The sequence below is a fragment of the Calidris pugnax genome, unplaced genomic scaffold, assembly GCF_001431845.1.
Source record: "Calidris pugnax isolate Ruff unplaced genomic scaffold, ASM143184v1 scaffold38, whole genome shotgun sequence".
In the NCBI taxonomy this organism is placed as follows: Eukaryota; Metazoa; Chordata; class Aves; order Charadriiformes; family Scolopacidae; genus Calidris; species Calidris pugnax.
The window spans coordinates 11894791-11915042 of record NW_015090995.1 but is presented as its reverse complement, the minus strand read 5'-3'; the positions used below and the strand labels follow the sequence as shown (position 1 = coordinate 11915042).

General features: G+C 40.0%; 2 protein-coding genes across 6 annotated transcripts in view; one reads left to right on the top strand and one right to left on the bottom strand.

The window, feature by feature from the left end:
* The window catches only part of TMEM164 (transmembrane protein 164), a 41528-nt gene extending 29938 nt beyond the window's left edge, over window positions 1-11590 (bottom strand). Inside the window, exons 1-2 of the mRNA XM_014955098.1 lie at window positions 11339-11590; window positions 10525-11120 (exon numbers count right to left, since the gene is read on the bottom strand). Of these exons, the coding sequence (XP_014810584.1) occupies window positions 10525-10989 (465 nt within the window). The 5' untranslated portion in view covers window positions 10990-11120; window positions 11339-11590. The remainder of the gene's footprint in view (window positions 1-10524; window positions 11121-11338) is intronic.
* Window positions 11591-11895: 305 nt separating this feature from the next.
* The window catches only part of ACSL4 (acyl-CoA synthetase long-chain family member 4), a 62945-nt gene continuing 54588 nt past the window's right edge, over window positions 11896-20252 (top strand). For 4 of the 5 annotated variants that reach the window (XM_014955094.1, XM_014955091.1, XM_014955095.1 and 1 more), the window contains exon 1: window positions 11898-12080. The gene's annotated coding sequence lies outside the window, so the exon portion shown is untranslated. Of the gene's footprint in view, window positions 12081-20252 lie in introns of all 5 variants that reach the window. The other variant, XM_014955089.1, reaches the window with a different exon arrangement.

Below are 20252 nucleotides of genomic sequence, written 5' to 3'. Positions count from 1 at the left end.
AGGGACACATCCCACTAAACGAGGTTGCTCAAAGCCCCCTCCAGCCCGGCCTTGAACACCTTCAGGGATGGGGCATCCACAGCTTCTCTGGGCAACCTGTTCCAGTGTCTCACCACCCTCACAGTAAAGAATTTCTTCCTAATATCTAATCTAAATCTCCCCTCTTTCAGTTTAAAACCGTTGCCCCTTGTCCTATCACCCCACTCCCTGATCAAGAGTCCCTCCCCATCTTTCTTGTAGCCCCCTTAGGTAACTGGAAGGGGCTATAAGGTGTCCCTGGAGCCTTCTCTTCTCCAGGGTGAATAACCCCAACTCTCTCACCCTGTCTCCATAGGAGAGGTGCTCCAGCCCTCTGATCATCTTCATGGCCTCCTCTGGACTTCTTTTGGTCCTATGACTTAGCTGGATCTCCAGGGTTTTTTTGATTCCAAAATGTTCCAAACCTCTACAAAATATTACACGTAAGAGCTCCCTTCAGAAGTATTTTAGTGATGCTATTTTTCAGTTAGTACACTGGGGCAGAGAGTGCAGTCAGAACTTGTCATGAAAGGCTTTTCTTCAACAGTCTTCATACTGCCAAGACAGAAAGATGCCCAACACAAAGATCATCTCGTTTGATCAGAAACAAACTAAAAAGACAAAAGATGACAATTGAAAAGGTAGCAGGGGAAGAAAAGAACAAGTCAGACAACTCTAAACATTCCAGATTAAACATCACATGAATAAGCACTTAAAATACCAATAGGAACACTGGCAGATGTCTGAGGAGAGTTGATCCTGGCAGAAGATGCTGCAAGATGTCTCTGGCTAAGCATGCTACAAGTAAAACTGCTTCATCTCACATATGCAGCACAGATTTCATTTACCTTTCAAAGCAGCAGCTTGTCTGTCCCCAAGACGCCTGTTTGATTTAGTATCACATTGCAGCTGGCTGGAAACGTATCCTTCTTTTCAAAAATTCCAGTCATGATCACTTAACCAGGTCATAAATTGATCAGTTTAGTAAACTATTTCCAAATTTAAACTTCAAGAGGTTAGATTTTAATTTCTACTTGCAATATTCAGAGTAATGTGAAAAATTCACTGCATTAATCCAAAACTAGAATTTTTGTGTGTGTGTGTCTTTTTAAAAATTCAGAGACAAGCTTTAGTCAATCTGCACTGAAATAAAAATCTTCACCCTTTCTTAGGTGTATCAAAGTACCCTCCAGAGCAGAAGAGATTAAAAGGTATGATTAAAAGGCTAACATTCAGTGGTAAGGCTAAGTGTATTTTACTGTACATGTGAAAACCATCCATTTTGCCCCACAATGGTAAAATGTAAGACAAGGAACATTCAAGCATCTGGATAATCTAAAAGATGTAAATTACTTTGTTTATTATAACTAAAATTAATTCTTTAATTAAGTTCAAAATAACCACCCTATCATTTATCAGAAGGTAATGGTTTAACAACTGCATCATACAGCTTTGATTCAGCATCTAGGTATGTTAGATGTCAACTGGTTTTTTATAAACTATAAATTCAGCACAGGAGAGCCATATCACTTAAAAGCCATCTGTTTGCTTTCTAAAAGGCAACTTAAAAGAAACAAAACAAAAAACCCCACGTAACTGGGGTTTGACAAGTTCAGACTGACAAATCAGAAAAGAGAACAGATATCAAAAGGTGTTACGTTCTCTCTGCTAAATAGCAGCAATTTGAATGTATTTCATGTTTTAGCATAAAAATCACAGCTGCCTTACTGCAGCTGTCAGACAGGTTCAGGGATTAATTAATATGTCCTGTGGAATCGTTAATCTAGCTTTAACAATACTTGTGATTCAAAGCAACATTGCTGCAGAGCATTTAGTAATACGACAGTAAAATTTTGTGTTATATAAAGCAGACTCAGGGCACAGCAGAAGCTGCCTGTCCCTCCTTCCAACCTCCCCTTTTCCCAGTTCTACCCAGGGATGAAAGAAGTGTAGTAAATCGAACAATTTCTACCCTCTACAATCTAGCGTCTTGTAAATTCTATATGTTTATTGGGACACTAGATTAGCCTCCCTTTCCACAGGCTTAGTTTGTTTGCTCAACAAGCCTGTTCTTCTTCTTCCCTTTTTACAGTCTTAAGTGAAAGATCTCTAGAATTCTTGTATTTTAGGATTAATTATTAACATAAGACTCAAGTCTTTCTGTGTGTGCAGTAGCATTAGTTATCACATTTTAGGAATTAGTATTTCAGAGAAAAAGTGCCACTGAGGTTATTTTCCTTCCTTTTTCTCTGATCACTATCGGCACCAGCCCTTCACTAGTAGTGGGTTACTTCCTTCCCCACTCCTAGCTTAGTGCTTTAGCAAAACCTGACAATCAAAAACTTATCTGAGGGTAAAAGAACACAAAAAGGCTGAATTAAATACATATACATATTCAAAAGTCCAATTTCTTAAGAAAATTTAATTTGCACTGAATTTAGATTAACTTGCATTTTTCACCCGTCGGTGACAGTGTGGAAGCTTGCACGAGTTCACAGTAAGATTCTCATCTGCATAGTCACATACACTCACTTTTGTTACTTTGTCCCCAAGAAAGATGTTTCACATCAGTTTCCTATGGAAGCAAAACCATAGAAAGTCACAGAAAATCATAGAAAAGTCCTGCTTTACTCTGTTCCAAGTCACCAATACCTTTTTCTTGTCACAGTTCCTCAATTTGTAGGATTTTATAGCAGAAATTTGTAACCTTTAAAAACAGGAGGATAGCTGTTTTTACACCTAATAGCTTTATTATTACAGACAATTTTTGCCTAAGAAACATAAAAATCCAAGGCGTGTAACATCATATTCCTGATAATTTAAGTTGGCATTTCACTAACTACCGAAGTATTAAAATATAAACAATTAAATTCACTTGACACTAAGTACTTGGCAATCTGAATTAATGTAAACCCTTACCACATCTATCTAAAGCCCTGAGGAAGTGTCACGAGAAACATGAGTCCCATTACACTCTTCACAGGTTTCAAATTCACCCTACAGAACTTGTTCTGGGCAAACATCAACACAGTTCAAATTGCTACAGAGGCTGTGGCTGAGGTACAACCACTGCAGTAAAACTCATCATCTGTGACCAGGAGTGTAAACATTTACAGCAGCACGAGGAAGACAACAAAGGAGGGAGTTTAGAATGGAAATCATTAGATGAAAGTCACCCCGATCCCTGGAATTTATAAGGTGTCCAATAGGGTTACTGCTGCTACTTGATTTAGTCAACTGCCCCACTGAAGTTCCTAAAGGCAGCAATTCCTGAAACATCAGTTTAAGCTGCTACACGGAAAGGTGTGACAAACTGCTAGCATGTTAAAAAATCCACCTTAAAAATACATTAAAGCCAATAGTGATACATTACAACACTGGATAGTACACTGAAACAATTAACAGCTCCATTCTGAAAAAAAAAAAAAAAAAAAAAAAAAAAAAAAAAAAAAGAAAAGAAAAAAAAAGGAAAAAAAAAGAAAAAAAAGAAACAGAAGAGAAAAAAAAATTTAAAAAGGCCTGTCTTTCCACAACATGTTGCTCAAAGTACATGTTACACTTTGATTGATATTTGTTTTAAATCTATTATGATCTCATCAAAACAAACCAATATCTGATTTCCTAATTCTTCTTCTAATGGCCTTTAGATAATAACCCTCAATGTAAATATCTGGGGTAAGAGAAAATTAACCTTTTTCACCTAGAATCCCCAATCATGCAATTCCGATTCACTTTCAGAGATAAAGATTACTTCTTGTCAATTTTCCACTTTTTATATTCTTCTCTCCTAAGAATACACAGAATAAAAGTGAGAATTACCAAAGTCTGCATTCTGTCCTGAAGCACAGCAGGTATTTCCAGATCCTAGAAACGTCAAAACAAAGGCTTAACCTAGAGCTTTAAACTCTAGTTCCTCAACCAGCACCTTCCCTGGCAGCAGGGTGTATTACCGTGATCCCTATCACCTTGACTAAAGCACGCACAATTCCAGCTCAAGATAAAGCCTGTACTGGCCAAAGCTTCTCTAAGTTAAAGTGGCTGAACTGTAATCTCTTCAAACAAACAAAACTGAGGTTCATAGCCGTAAGACACATTTGCTATTCTTTATTCTTTGCTTATTCTTTTGCTATTGGTATTTCTCAATTTCTCTACTATATGATGGGATTTACTAAAAATATGGTGAAACAAACTATATACAGTATCAAAATTATGACTTAAAAGCTTTTCCTCAGCTCAATAAATAGTTATGACATTAATTATGGTATTGGTTAAAGCCTCTAAACTTCAGAGGTGTTTTTAAAGAGAACAGTTATAAAGAGATAGTGTTTTTAAACACAACAAAATCATTGCTTAAAAATAAATCATAGCAATTAAGGAACAATTGATGGTTATTGGAACCAAGGGCAGATTAAACAATACACCAAGCCATGGGTTTTTTTGAAAACCAAACTAATAGTTGTGGAGCGTCCCAGACCCAGTGTAAAGGACACGATGACCTCTCACTTCATATCTATGCCCCTGGGGCTACTATCATCCTTCTAGCAGTAAAATCCACTCTTTTGCAAGAAATAAGGCTTGCCACCATGAAATACTGGTGCTTTCAGTGCTTTAATTGTACTTCACCTGCCCTTTTTCACCACACACTATGATGAATTTCTTCTCCAGCAACCCGCCTTCAGAGGAAGTATCACAAGTTAATTTGCAGTTGTAAAAAAAAAAAAAGAAATAATACTTTTATTATGCAGATCTAAAAATCAAGCTGCATTCTTCATAATCCAGCATGTTTGTAAACTGTGATGAGGTACATCTTCAACTTAAGTGATGAATGTTACGTCTACCAGATAGTGTTTCAGAGCACCAAAAGGATTGTTGGCCTTGCTACAACAGCCTCACACACCTCCTAAATTTGGGAATAAATCATACTGTACTCCAAATATATAGCCTTGCTTTTCTCAAATATTTTTTTTACAACCCTTAGCATACCAAATTCTATTAAATTTTGGTTTTATCATATCTCCTGAAACTGGATCCTGTCTTCTGAGGTGCTTTAAAAATTACAAGTTCTGCAGGTAGCAGTACCAAGATTTGGAACGCAGGAGGTATACACCAAAATTATGTAGATAAAGGAAATTCGCACAGATACAAAAAGGGAGATTTAGACACCTACATTTACAGACTTACATTTTAAAAAACCTATATATATATATACACATAGTAAATTTTGCATTCACTGCTCAATTTGTCATCTTGCCCAAAAATCTTAATACATTAAGCAGTGAACAAAACTATTGAAAAAAATCTTCAATTTAGAATACTGCTACCTTTCAAAAACTGAATAACTCATTAAACTTTTACTTCCAGGCTGTTGCTTATATAACCCAATACCATTATTCAGTGTAATTTCTATTAAAATTTAGTTAATTCCTATAATCAATGATTCTTCATACTCACTACCCAAATAAGAGTTTAATTTTAATTCAAGAATACAGAAAACTATACACAATTTAACTGGATTCTTCCAAATATTACAAAACATTTAGGAGCAGTGTATGCAAATTAGATCCAGATCCACACTTGAAAAAATCACATTTAACCACATAATCAGATCTTTTCCAAGGTTTTTTAAAAAAAAAAAAAGGAAGGAGGGGAGAGAGAGGAAGATAATTAATAAATTATATGTTGGGACATACTCCCAAATGATGCAGAATTCAGTCAAGCTATGTTTATTATGTAAGTTCTGAAAACACCCATTGTTTCCAAAAACACAGTAGCCTCTTTTGCAGAGGACAGAAAGGATCCAGGTCTCTGAAGAAGCTCAAACTGAAAACAATGAACACAGGATTTAGTATTTACTGAACTGCAGATGCACTTAGCCCTGGTTCTAGTTATGCAAATATCAGGTTGAGATCACTGGACAAAACTAGACTCCTCTATATTTCTTTTCCTTGCCTTTTTTATACCTATCACTTCCCCTTTAGTTTACTTCTCTTTGCTGAAAAAGATCACTGATTGAAGTAACCATCCAGCAATACCAGTGTTTCCTACAAAAATATTTTCCTTATTTCAGATAGATGTCAGTTCTAAACTGTCTTAAGTGCAATAATTCAGCGTAGAGTTGGAAGAGAATTATGACAACACACCAGCTGAGGGTGTACCATCAAGAAATGATTCTGTAGGAAGAAGACTTGCAAAGCCCTTCTCAAAACAACCAAAAAAAATCCCAAAACTCATTTTACAGATTGTTATTAAGTCATCATTCTGGAAGAAGGCATTAGCTTATTAAAATCAAGGAAGCTGACAATTTACAACAGTTTAAGAGAAGGACTAGCTGTACCTATCATTTTAGTATGAGACTACAGTCATATTTCTGCCACTTCCCTAAACAAGAAATTTACACACACACTTTTAATTTCTACAAACTGCTCAGTTATAACCTTCAGTGTTCAGAACTGAATAGTCTTAGCGAAGCTCCAAGAAACCAAATTAAAACTTCAAGATCCAACTCACAAACCTAAAATTCTAATTTAAAAAAGGAAAAAAAAAATCACATAGTCTTAAGGACCTTTCAAGATCACTTCATCCTGCCATGATTACCCACAAACTCTGACTTAGATGGCTTCACATGATAGTTTTTCCTTACATTTTGTTTTCCAAATTTCTCTTTTGCAATACAGACTAATTTTATCTCTGGGTCCTGGTTTAAATTTGTCTACATTTAATCTTAGTTGCCTGTTAACTCCAGCTTGATGTCATAGAGGACATCAAGAAAGACCTGTGTTTATCCATTTTCATTAAGTTACATTGATGGTAAATACCAGCTTGCAAAATAGGTGTGTCAGAAATTAAAACTGGGGGTACAGGAACAAATAATGAAGCACAGAGAGCGTTTGATGGAAATTCTGACTGCTCCTTCACTGAACCTGAAATGAAGAATTGCTATATGAACACAAGTGTTTTGATTGAAGAGTTTTAAAATGTATACTTTAAAGCATATGGAACAGATAAACAAATTGGTTTTGATATAATTGGTTTTGTCATTGCAAGGCAAGACATTTTCTTTTCACCTCCCTGAAGTAATTCTGTAAGTATTTTGATTATCATACACAGGGAGACAACACTTACCTATACACTTCTCAACAACCATGCCCTGGATGCTGCTAAAAGTCTCCTTTACAAAACTTTTAAAGAAATCAATAGTGCGGTAATTGGTTACTGGCTGAATCCTCTCTCTTACGCTGCCGAATCAGAAACTTAAAAGATTTCCTTCACATCCCTGAAAGGGATTAATGTCTTCAAAATATAAGACTTGATAACCTAAATATATGGTGAATTTTTTCCTGCTATACAAAGGAGGATAGGTTTGCAACACCCTATTGGACTTAATGTTTCCCCTTTAGGACAGCCTTTTATGCCAAGTTTACAGCATTACCATTGGTCCAATCATAACTTTAGTCCTAAAAAGAAAGTGTTGGGATTTGTTGGGTTTTTTTAATAGATGTATCCAAATAATTTTCAGTAAGACCACTCTTTATATAAAGAGCTTAGTATGAATTCCTTCATAGACTCCCACTCCTCTCTGCACCACATACTAACTAAATGTTGTACTGCACAAAACCATCACCATCTAAGAGCTGTCAAAGAAGCCACAAGGCTTCCATTTCACCTTTGGTTTTACATATATATATATTTTTATATATAATATATATATATATAAATGAAGTAATTTTCTCTCAGTGATGCTGCACTTACGTCACTGGTGAAGAAACAGTATTGCCCTTCTTCCTCCAGATGCCAAACCCAAGACCAGGGCTGGAAATGAGCAGTATTGTTTCTAGATAATCAAACTAGGGGGCAGGACAGCAACAAATTATCTGACTGATTAACCATGAGGACTGTTTAGGCAGCTAGATACACTCATTTGATTGACACTTCATCCTTGCGATGACACATCTAAACTAGTTCTTCCCACTTAGGAAAGAGATTTGATTTGAACACAGGTTGGCGTCACAGGCAGAAATTAAGACACCTGATCGAGACAGACTCATTTATAGAACTCAGTATCCACTGTATTACACAGTTTTGTCTGCCCAAATGCATCACAGATGTAATTTCCTTTTTATTTTGTGATTTCATTTCAGTCTTAGGTCTTTTAAAAGTAGGAGTTTTGCTGTTATGCAGAGAAAATCCAAACAATAATTTCCAGTTCCAAATATTTTTGGCTCAGAGCCCAAAGTCTTTGTTGCTCTGAGGTGAAACAGTCTTAGCTGAAGAAAAGGAAAACAGAAATTGAGTGAAAGAAGAGACCTTTACCAACAGCTACTGTTGGCTTCCATTTGAAGTAATTTTTATTGTTGTAGCATGTTTCATCTCTTCACTTCCTACTTTGCTCATCCCGATGCCTAGGCGCAGCAGCAGGATTAAGTATCAACTACTGTAAGGACATAAGTGAAAGATAAATGGTAAATTAATATATTTAATCTTCCCAACCTGTTGCCCTCAGCAAATTCAGGCCAGAAAAACAATGCTTGCAAGATTACACCTTCTATGTATTACTTTTCTGCTGATGGAAGTCATGGACTACATTTGCATCTCACCTCTTCTTCTCAGCTGTTGGTTTTGCACCCATTTTCATTCTCCATATTAAGCCCAGGCCTATTTCTAATACATCTGTTTGAGGATGAAAAGGTATGACTTCTTAATTTTGTTGACATAACCATTGTCTCAATTTCACAAATGCTCGAACACCGTTTCTAATGAGTAATTAGCATAGGATTACTTAAAAAAAGCTTCACAATTGGTCTGAAAGAGATTTAAGAAGTGCCCATGCCTGCCTACAGAGGTTAAGTCTCTGCCGTCCTAGGGCAGAGTGTTAGTAAATGAGGTAAACAATATTCACTCCCCTATTTCTGAATAAGCATTAGCTTGCTGAATACTTATCATAACATATTACAATACCATATCAAGACAATTAAACTTTCAAATCATAATTTAACATATCCTCACCTTCTTCCTAGAGAATTAATAGGAAATTTTTCCAGTACACATTGAGTATTTCCAAGAAATGGAATGTAGCTATTTTATTTTATCTCAATCACTTCTACAGCTCTTTCATACCTTCTCCTTTCCCCTTTATTACCAATACTGACTAATCGATCACACAGCAATTGTTACCACATCATGGGAAGCAGGTATCTTATCATGTAAATTACTGAGATAATATTGCATCATAGAATGGCTTAGGTTGGAAGGGACCTTACAGATCACCTAGTTCCAACTCCCTGCCATGGGCAGGAACATCTCCCACTAGACCAGATCACTGCTTAGGAATTTACATAGCTGACTAATTAAGTTTTGGAACCCTAAGTTAATTGCTGTAAAGGTCTTTAATATTGCTGTAAGAGCTTGTGTTTCCTGTATTGAAATAATACACATCTCCCTCAAACCCCTGCTACAACCAGAAAGATGTTTCCATTCCTGTTTGTAAGTGCTCTCCAGGAGTGAAACCAACTACTGGCTTGATCTAATACAGCCCAGATCACTCAGCATTCTGCAAAGGGAGACCAAGAATGGCACCGGTCTGATTGTCACCTGTTACGGATCTTAGACAGATGTTGTTACCATGGCAGCTTTTATGAAAGCCTTTTTAACATTCTTCTATTAATTCTTGAGCTTAATTCTTCTAAGTTGTTGTGATGAGAATACAATATGAGCAAAATTAAACAAAACAGTTTTTGACATCTCCCCCACTCCTTACCAAGCTCAGTGAAACTGGTAGTTAAGTACGTGCACCGGACCATTGATAAACAGAGTTTGTAAGCTTTAAGATATCACAGTTTGGTAACTGTTCATGAATGTTTCCATTATCTTAGAAGCTACACAAATTGGACATAATCACACATCAACAACCACACCACGTCATTAAAGCACATAGTTTATCCACAGGTATTGAGCCAGATCAGTTTGTTCACCCCACGTACGACATGCTGGTAACACTTTTTTCCTTACTATTCAGCTTCAAAACTTAGAAGGGTAAACTAACGTTGCCTGCACAAAATAAAGAGGAATTTGTTTCTCCAACACCTTTGCAAAAGACATTCACATCCCTAAAAGTCACTTACTTGAAAAAGTTGCAAGTAAATTACATAGCTGCTGTAGCAATAATCTTGTTTTCATTAAATTTAGTACACATTTTACCACAGCTGTCAGTAGAAACAGCATTTTCTGTTCTTGAAACAAGGATTAGGTGAAAGCAAATGGTGAGACAGCCTTAATTTTTTGCATTTTCCACCAGAGATTTGGACATTAGTCATAGCTACGATATCACCTTTTCATTTCACTTGGTTTTTTCATATGTTTCAATTCAGCTGATTAAAAACTAAGTCAGTTTTAAAATATTTATACATTGTGTGATGCACTTTTGGTACACAAACCGACTGTGGGGAAAAAACACTGCGTTGCAAATAAAAAACAAAAGCACACTTCCCAGGGACTGTACACAAGCCTTACCTGCATCATAGTGACCACATGGCAGGGGTTCAGGAGGTAAATGACGGTCCTGGTGGCAAACTTGAAGCCCACCTCCAGCCCAAAGATGAGGCAGAGCACCACCAGCAGCACATTCTTGCCCAAGCTCTCCTGCTTAGTCTGGGGCTGCTGCAGCAGGTGACCCTCCAGCTCCCTGAAATGCAGCTGCCTGAGCTTCCACAGGGACAGAAGGATCTCCACGACGCCCACGCTGAGGAAGACCAAACTCTCCAGAAGGCGCTGCTGCCCGGAGAGAAAGGCCGCGCACTCTGGCCCTCCATTGCCAGCAAAGCTGGGGTCCACGCCCCCATACATCCAGTCCAGGAGGTTATGGAGGCTGTAACGAGACATGCTGGGACGCTGCCTCTCCTCCTCCCCGTCACTGTCCAGGAACAGGTAGGAGCAAGATGGAATCCAAGCCAAAATGCTGTCGGGCTGACGAAACATGAAATGCAAGGGCGGCCCCTTTGTAGTCCCCTTCCTTCCCAAGCTTCAGGAGAGGCAAGCGGCTGGGCTCGGGGCAAGGCTGGTTTTTGGCTTTTCCTTTCGATGCCCGGACGGAAGCCGCACGCAACAGCCTGTGAGAAGGGAGGAGCCACAGATGAATGGAGCCCGTCAGCCGCGCCGAAAGCCCCTCGCCTCAGGACCCCTCCTCTTCCCCGGCCCGCGCTCTCCGCCCGTCCCCGGCGCTCTCCCCTTCCTGGCCGCTTCGGGGCTGCCCTTCCCCGCAGGACAGCGCTACCACCGCTCCCCCTCCTCCGCCGGGCCGCTCCCTCCCTCCCGCCGCCCGCCCTACCTGCTCTCCCCGCGCCGCAGCCCGCCCCAGCCCCTTCCCGCCGGGCGGCCGCGGGCCCGCTCCCTCCGTCGGCTCTGTCAGGGAGCGCGGCGCGGCCGGGAGGAGGCAGGCCCGGCGCCCCCAGCCATGCGGCCGCCCTTGGCCAGGGAGGGGGAGGAGGAAGCGGCGCTCGCCTCAGCGGCGGCGCCGACACGGCGAAGGGTACGAGCGCGAACGGGCGGGCCGCTCCCCGCCGCTGCCGCCGCCTTCCCAGCGCCGCAGCATCACCCCACCGACGTGCCTGACTCACACCGACGGATTGGCGGCGGCCGCCCGCCCGCTCCTCCCTCTCTCCCTCCGCCCCGGCCGCTCCCGCCTCCCGCCCCTGCCTTCGTTCCCCTCCGCCGCGGCGACCGCGGCTTCCGCGGCGGGTCGCGCTCGGCTCTCCCTTGCGTTTCCTCCCGCCTGTTGCCTCAGCTTGCCCTTCCTCCTCCGGGCAGCCGGCCGCCGTCCGTCCTGCCGCCCCTACCCGCCCGCCCGGCTCCCCCCGGGGAGGACAAGGGCTGGCCACGGTTCTCCCCTCAGCGCTGCCGGCGGGCCCACGGCTGTTTGCCCACTGGATTCAACCAGCGGCATTAACTTGATAAACGAGTTTCCCAAGTGCTGTCGCAGCGGGTATTAGTCGGGCAAGAAACTGCAGTCGCCTGTGTCTTGCCGGCACAGAGCGGGAGGCCAAACTTGAGAGGGGCTTCTCTGAAGGCGGGTAAGTGAGGGACGTCGAATGCGGCCCACGTTTGCCCACAACACCGGGCCTGGAGCAGTGCAGGCCGGGCCTGGTTCCTGGGGGCAGCTGGTTTGTGGCTTTGTGAAGCAGTTGTGCTGCAAATACACGTTGTTTCTGTCAGAAAGGCTAACAACTACCTGAAAGGAGGGTGTAGCGAGGTGAGGGTAGGTCTCTTTTCCCGAGTAACAGGTGATAGGATAAGAGGAAATGGCCTCAAGTTGTGCAAGGAGTGGTTTAGATTGGCTATGAGGAAAAATTTCTGCACTGAAAGGGTTGGAAAAAGTTGTAATAGGCTGCTCAGGGAAGTGGTGGAATCACCATCCCTGAGGGCATCTAAAAGATGGGTAGGCGTGGTGTTGAGGGACATAGTTTGGTGGTGGTTTTGGCAGAGTTAGATTGGTGATTGAACTCGACGATCTGAAAGGTCCCTTCCAACCTAGATGATTCTATGAGTCTAGAGAGATCTCGGTAGTGTGTTAAGGGGATGTTGTCAAGGTAGGTGGAACAGCAAGAGCAAACATACTCTGAGTCCTATCTACTATGGACTTCATTTCACATACGCTGCCCGTAGCACATGACTCTCCCCTTCCTGGCCATTACGGGGCTGCCCTTCTCCACAGGACAGCACTACAGCTGCATTGGCCAAAATGTTGAGCCTACTGAATTGAAAATAAAAGCAAAATTCCACAAATAAATATGAAAAGGCGAGGCAGATCTCTACTGGCTGAGTCAAGGTGATTTCTATAGACAGAGAGGCAGCAACGCCTGGGCTGTAAAGCTGGAGGCAGTGTGTGCATGCCCTTCTGCCGTGGAATAAATTATTCCAAAAAGGAAAGAAGGGGGACCCACCAGGCTTTTCCAAGATCTTAAAGTTCTTCTTTCCACAATTAGAGCTTGATAAGAATTCTTCTACAAAATGCTGTTTTCTCAGTGTTTGCTGATTCATTAAAACAGCTGTTGTTGATCTAATGATGCACAAACCTGCTGCAGAAAGTGAATTTGCAGAAACCAGATGCACAAGGGCACATTTATCCCAGTTATGAGTAGAATAGAAATAATAGTAAGGCTAGCCTGACCACCTTACGAGGTGGCCTTCAGCCCATGAAGAAAATATAGAGGAAGACAGGTAAGAGTACTAAGAGTAAGAAAGAACGATTTAAAAAGGTATGCTGCAACACAATTGAAGTATCAAGCTATCAGATAAAAACTGCTCTGTAAGTACATTCATACTAAGAGAAAGACAGAGAAAAAGATTAATCCCCTGCTCAACAGAGAAAATCTGAAAATGAATTATAAAGAAAGCTGAAGTGATTAGAGCCTTTATTGTATCAGACTTCCAAAAAAGATCACCTGCAAGAAGATTGTTAGAACTGGTGATGCCAAGAACAAAATTGTCTCAGCCCAGAGTAGGTAAAGAACAGATTAGGAGCACTCAAGTAAACCAAATATTTTCAAGTTGTGTGAGTCTAGTGAACATGATGAAAAGACACAGTTAAAGAACAAATTTAATTAAGAAAGTGAATGAGATGCAGAAAAAACAGAAGGTGCAACTGTATATTGTTGTTCTCAAAGCAGGGGCTGGAGTCAGAGAAATACAGCTCAATCTGTGTATTTAATTTAAATCCCCAGAAAAATCCTGGGACAAATAATCTCACAAACTATTATTAGCACCTAGATGATAAGCGAGGAATGATAGCAGTCAACATGGATCTGTCAAAAATAAATCACGCCACATAACTTGATTTTCTCCTCCAGTAAGGAACAGGCCTTGTGGATAGGACAGAGCCGGTTGTCAGTTTGATTAGGTTTTTGACACTTACATGACCTTTTCATTAAAAAGTTAGAGAAATACGGTCTGGAAAAAATGTATTATAAGATCTACATGAAACTGACTGGTTAGTAAGCAGTAGTTCACTGTCAAAAGGAAAGAATATATTGCTGGCTTCCTAGAGCCTGTCTTCAGTCTGGGTCTTTTTGTTATTAACGATGTAAATAACAGAACAGAAAACATACTTACTAATTGTGCAGGTACCATAAAGCTGAGGAAGACAATTAAATTTTAAAATAGTCTTGACCATTGAGAAACATGCTTTAAAAAATAAAGCGGATACTCAGTAAGATCAAGTTGCATCATAGTTTAGCACATTATGCTGGTATAAACCACCTGGTATAAATCATTGCTGTCTCTCCTCTTCCTGGTGCTACTCATTTTCTCTCACACTGCCTTATGACAGCATAAGATCTGCTGGGGCTGTGCGGTTGACTATATGAGGAAGCTGATTAACATTACAATTATAATTCCAGAGGTAGTTGTAATCTGGAGCATTTTGCTGATCTATTTGATCCTACTTTGGCTCATGGCACTGGATGAGGCAACCTGCTGATTTCTTGTTTTTCTCTCATTTTCCCCTCATTAGAAAGAAGGAACATGGTATAAAACTGGACATCCTGGTATGGTTGGTACTTCTGTGCAGCAGCACAATATCGTTAATTTATGTTCAGATTGTGATCCGCTATAAATCCAAAAGATCTGGTTCTATGATCTTGATCTGCTGGGTGGCTTTGGCACAGTTCCCTTATTCTTTCTCTTTCAGGTTTGAAAAGTGCTCTGAAATCTATGAATAAGAATTTAGTATTATTGACCAAACGCTAAGCTGTGGTTGTTTTCTGTTTGTTAACCATTTCTTCTCATCCTTTCACTAAGTAACTTAGGCTCTTACTGGGATCCATTGTAAACACATCTATCTCCTGTGTCAATAGAAATGGTTCTCTAAAAGCAATAAATTCCTGTGACCAAAATGTTTGCACAAGAGCCTAAGGCTTGTTCTTGTATCTAGATGAGATTTATTTTTATGAGTGTGGCTTCTTGAAATATAGAAACGGTGAAACCAATGTTAATCCATGAAGAAATGCCAGGGCCCTGAGTACACCAGGTATGGCCACCTCCTACTTGCAGATCAACTGCCTGGAAGCTCCGTGTTAGCTCTGGCCCGGACCCCGCTCCTGCCCCAAGCTGCTCAGTTTGCAGAGTTCTGTCCTTTGCTGTTCCCGACTTCCTGACTGGCTTTCCAGACTGGCTTTGGACCCGACTTGTCACCCCTCATTTCTCTAGTGATCACTGGACTCTCAACAGAACCTGTCACTGTCCCCTGCTCTGCTGCCTGTCTTGGTGCTGTGGGACTGCACCCTTGTTGGCAAGGTCACTGCCCCTACCTGTAGTTGCCCTTGACTCCTAGATTGCCTGACTTGGTGAAGCAACCTCCTCTCTCGCTGCTCCCTGACAATGTGTGAAGTTCAAAGTCAGCTTGTGGAATGTTGATCCCTCTGTAAAACAAACCTCTGCATCTTATCTCTCCCTAATGTATCATTTGCAAACTCCATCTTAAGTATAAGCCTGGAAGCAAAGGCAAGGCCTGATGTCTTGTATGTGGTAGATACTATCAATAAGCATCAGAAGTTGAACTTCAAAGCAGAGGAACTAAAAGACCTTAATTCTTATTCAAAAAAGCATTTAAGCACGTGCTTAGCTTAAGCCTGTCCTCAAATCCTTTGAATTTAAGTATAGAAATTGAGACCTTTTCTCAACATCAAATTATATTGCTCTACTTCAGAAATGTGATTCTACACATCAGTATGTAGTGACAGCTGTAGATTTACTAGAAACTGCGTGTCCTTGTGGTATAGTTGTTTAAAAAAAAAAACAACCCACAAACAAAATGGGCAACAAAGTAAAATAATTTTTAAGTCTTGAAATGTTTCTGAAAAAAAGAACAGTACTCACAGGTATAGCTGAAGACATCAGCAGAGTTACTTTAACAGTGGAGCTGTTACTATTGTGCACTTTTATGCACAAGGTAATAAAGCAAATCTAATGATTAGGCATTTAATAAAGTCTTCTAGCTGATGGAAAACTAGATTGTTTAAAGTGTCAGGATGAACAATTAATCCTTTATTTGTAACTCATCATGTATTATGCAAAAACAGATGACCACAGCTTTAGGAATAACATCTACTATAGTGTGGGTAGTAATGTAAAGTTAAAAAAAAAAAAAAAAAAAAAGCTTAGAGGGACTGTCATCTTAATAATGGCTGGAACTGGATGTAATTGTTAGGTCTCTAAGCACATTCCCCACACTGTACTCTGACACCAGTCTGTTGTTTTGGGGCTGATGCATCTCTTCAAATCATAGGGAAAAGGGAGTTTATTCCTGCTTCTTGAAAGAAACCTGAAGCATAAAACAATTGTGTCTTGTCTAATTTTATGTAGTCTGTGGCAGTCAGGACTGTACCAAAAACTGTGCTGTCTGGAACTCTTCCATTTTATCCTCTCTTCCATTTCCTCCTTTCTTTTCGCACCTTTCTTAGACATTTCTTGGTCAGCCATGAGGGACACAGTCTTGTGATGTTGACCATGCATTGGAGACAAGAGTTTGCTTTGTTCCCACGGCTTGCAAATGAGCATTATTGTAGTTTCATGTGCTTGGTCTGGATACTCAGAAGTGAGACTTGTGTGAATTTCTGCTCATACAGACATAGGAACTAGGAAGGAAATGAGAATTACCTACCCAAGACAGGAGGGAAAGAGGGCACCTGGATTGAAGGGAAAAGCAGTAATGGGGACAAGTTTTGCAAAGAGTTGTGATTAGGTGGCTGGTTAAGTACTGCTGTTTATTACAAGATTTTTTTTTAATAAAGAGCATGAACACTACATGCAGGATCTTTGATCTGATGATCTTTGGGGATGCAAATGGAGTCAGAGTCAGCAACAAATTTATCAAACCCCTAAGTTTAAAAAGGAAGCTGGGTTGAGACTCCTTGTTATTCTGTCATTTTTTTGTCTGAAAAACAGTACTGGGCACAGCATTGCAGGCTGAAGAATGCTTTGAGCGGTCAGAATGAGACTTGGAATAGCCACTGGGCAGCACTTTCAGAGTATGGGCAAGAATATATTCAAGTCCTGTGCACAGAAAGCAACAACAGTTCTACTGCTTAGACTTGTAAACCACAAGGCTTGTTTCCGTACAAAAAAGAAACCAGAGTCTCTTTGGCTTTCTACTAACATCCAACCACCTCCTACTTTTCAGCTGGCCTTCTTGGTGCATTCCTTGTAGCCCAGGAATTAAATCAAATGCACTTCCCTTCATAAATTGGGAAAATTGCTCCCCTACCCTGACAAAATGTTCAGAACAGTATGTATGTGTACATGCTTCTTCTCTCCTTCTCTTATTTTCACTGTGGTTTTTGTTGTTAGGATGGCTGTGATACCTCAGGCTGAGTTCTACTAGGTCCTGAAATATTTTTGTAGTCTTAAGAAAATTATTGTCCTTTTATTCTCCTTTCAAAAAGTAATCAAAGCCAGGATCATTTGTGAAAGCAGTGGGGCTGCAAGCAACACTACTTGCTGTAAATGCTGATTACTTGCTTTGTTTTATTAAGCATGAAGAGGGGAAGTAGATGGAGATAATTAGGCGGTGGCCCTGTTAGCTCCTGGTAAGACATGGCCTGGACTTCTGAATTCGCAAGAAGATAGAGCCTAGCACAATTCTGAGGGTTTGCCCAGCAGGGCTGATTGCAGTCAGGGCTACTTGTCAGCAGTGGCATAAATAATACATGTTCTGGAATAAATGTTCTTCCTCCCCCAAAAAAATAAAAAAATTGAGATGCTCATAGATATTATACTTTTTCATGTGGAATTATCTACAGTTCACATTTTGAACTACATTTGTAACCAGAAATGCCTATAGGACAACCACCTAGAAAAATTCAGTCTGGTAACCCACTCAGCAGAGGGTGGCTTCTTTTGTTGTTATTTTGCTGTTTGGTTGGTCTTTTCCATGCTACAAATCTAGATTCATAGAGATTCTTCCATCAGTTATTCTGACTTCCTTGTGTTTAGTCAGTTTCTCACATGTATTTTTTATGAATTTAAAGTCAGTCTTGTGGTAGTGTAATTGCTGATTTCCTCTCGAGGAGTTTTCTTGAGAGAAAGAAGAAAGGCTGCTGCATTCATCATATCTCTCTCTGTCAGCTAATTTAGCTAGAACACATGCTAGACAATACTGAGAAAAAGTGAATGTCAACTTGAAACATTCAAAATAGAAGCTTAAAAAGCATATCACATTTTCATGTTTTATAATCTGATGGACTGAAAATAATTATATAAAGCACAAACAAAGTTGTTAGGTGGCAACTGTGTGAACCAGCTTTTCGTTGAATCACATTTCTGTCATGTTTGCAGCGTTTTACTTATTTTTTCCCTTACATAAAAAGCTGCAACTTTAATAGACACAAAGCCAGTTGGATGTAAAACCAGGGAGAAATAAAGAAATATCATGAATGTGCACAGTTTGCTTTGTGATAAAGAAAATTATAGTTAGCAGTTCATCTGCATATTAATTATTCTACCCATGCTGGAGTTAAAAGGTCAAACAGCACTGTCAGTAACTGTAATACAGGCTGAGGATGCATCTGAGAAATGGTGATATGGTTCTTTGTAGGTTCATAGGTTAAATGAGTAAAGGCATTCTCTGAAGTTGTTTGGACCTTGGGGAAAATATTTTTCTTAAGATGAATGTGAAAGAAGTGGGTCTGCTACAAAACACGAGTTCTTAAGAAAACTAAAGTTTCCATCCAGATGTTATTTGTGTTCTTAAACTTGAAGTATCTTGAGAAGTAACAGAAAGAAGATGACTGCTCTTTTCACACATCAGTAACTAAACATTTTATGCCTTAAAGTGCTCAATGACATTCACTCCCTTTTGTGTTTGTGTCCTCTATTGTTTAGCCATTTTTCAGTTTTCAAGGCATTTGCTTTGTTTCACGTCCAGTGCTAGCACCATAATATTCCTAAGTATAATAAAAGCTGTTTCACAAAGAACCACCCAAACTTTTTTTCTTGGAAGCTGAGCTTTAACAGAACTTTTCTCACGATTGCCTTCCAAGTCAAAATAATATATTAATATAATGCACACTTATAGATGCTCATATTCACAACAATTCAATAAATTTTCTAACAGCGCTTATCTAGGCTTTCAGTGAACCAGACCCAAATGAAATGTGGTCTCTGAAATATCTATAGATAGACTACAACATGCTTTTCATGATGATGTATCAGAAAAATATGTGAAGTTTATGAATAAAATGATGAATTTGATTTCCATATCAGTTTTACAAGAAACGTTAGCCTGGATCATGTTTGTTAGAGTTGATTTTAGCTATGACTGGTATAGGTAGGAGGTATGTGATTCTATAAACTTACATAGATCGGGAGTGCTTTCTATTTTTGTTCTATTTTGCTAATGTTTATTTGGTACATTGACATCCATGAAGACTTACTGAAAACCCTTTTAGTTAAGACTGAGTTCAGTCTTAAAAACTGAAATCTAACTTCTGATTATGAGGTACGCTGTCCCTTTTCATGAATCTCCACCTGAGAGATTTTGAATGCTTCTGTATTCCCTAAACTTCTGTGTGGAATTTGCCTTTATTAAAATAATACCACAGTGACATTTGGTATTCAAAATCAGGGAACTGTTACATTTAACATAATGTAATTCCATTCTCAGAAACAAAACAAAAGGTAGGAAGAACTATTATATGATGTAATCTCTGGTTAATGAAATTTTACGAAATTTGTACTCTTCCGTTTCTATCATGGAATAGTATGTGATCTGGTCTGTTATGTTTCATTGTGTTATCACTGTGTATTTTGATGTTTTGTGATATTTAGGGAAGGGGCTGTTCAATACCTCGGCCTTTACTGTGGTTTATCAGGCAGATACATTTTTCACAAAGATTTCTGAGCCAGACCTGGGTTCTGTTAGATCCTCCTATCATTTATTGGCATACATAGATCTCAGTTACACACGTTAACATTTCTGTTTAATATAATCCATGAAATGAGATGCTGTAAAATACCAAAAGCTGCTCTTATACTCTTGTAATTGGTTTGTGTGCCAACAATTTGGTAGTGGTGGGGGCTGCAGGGGTGGCTTCTGTGAGAAGATGCCAGAAGCTTCCCCCATGTCTGATGGAGCCAGTGCCACCCGGCTCCAAGAGGGACTTGCTGGCTGAGCAAGTGACAGTGGCAGCCCCTCTGAGATAACATATTTAAGAAGGGCGGGGGGGGGGGGGCTGGGTGGGCAAGCGGAG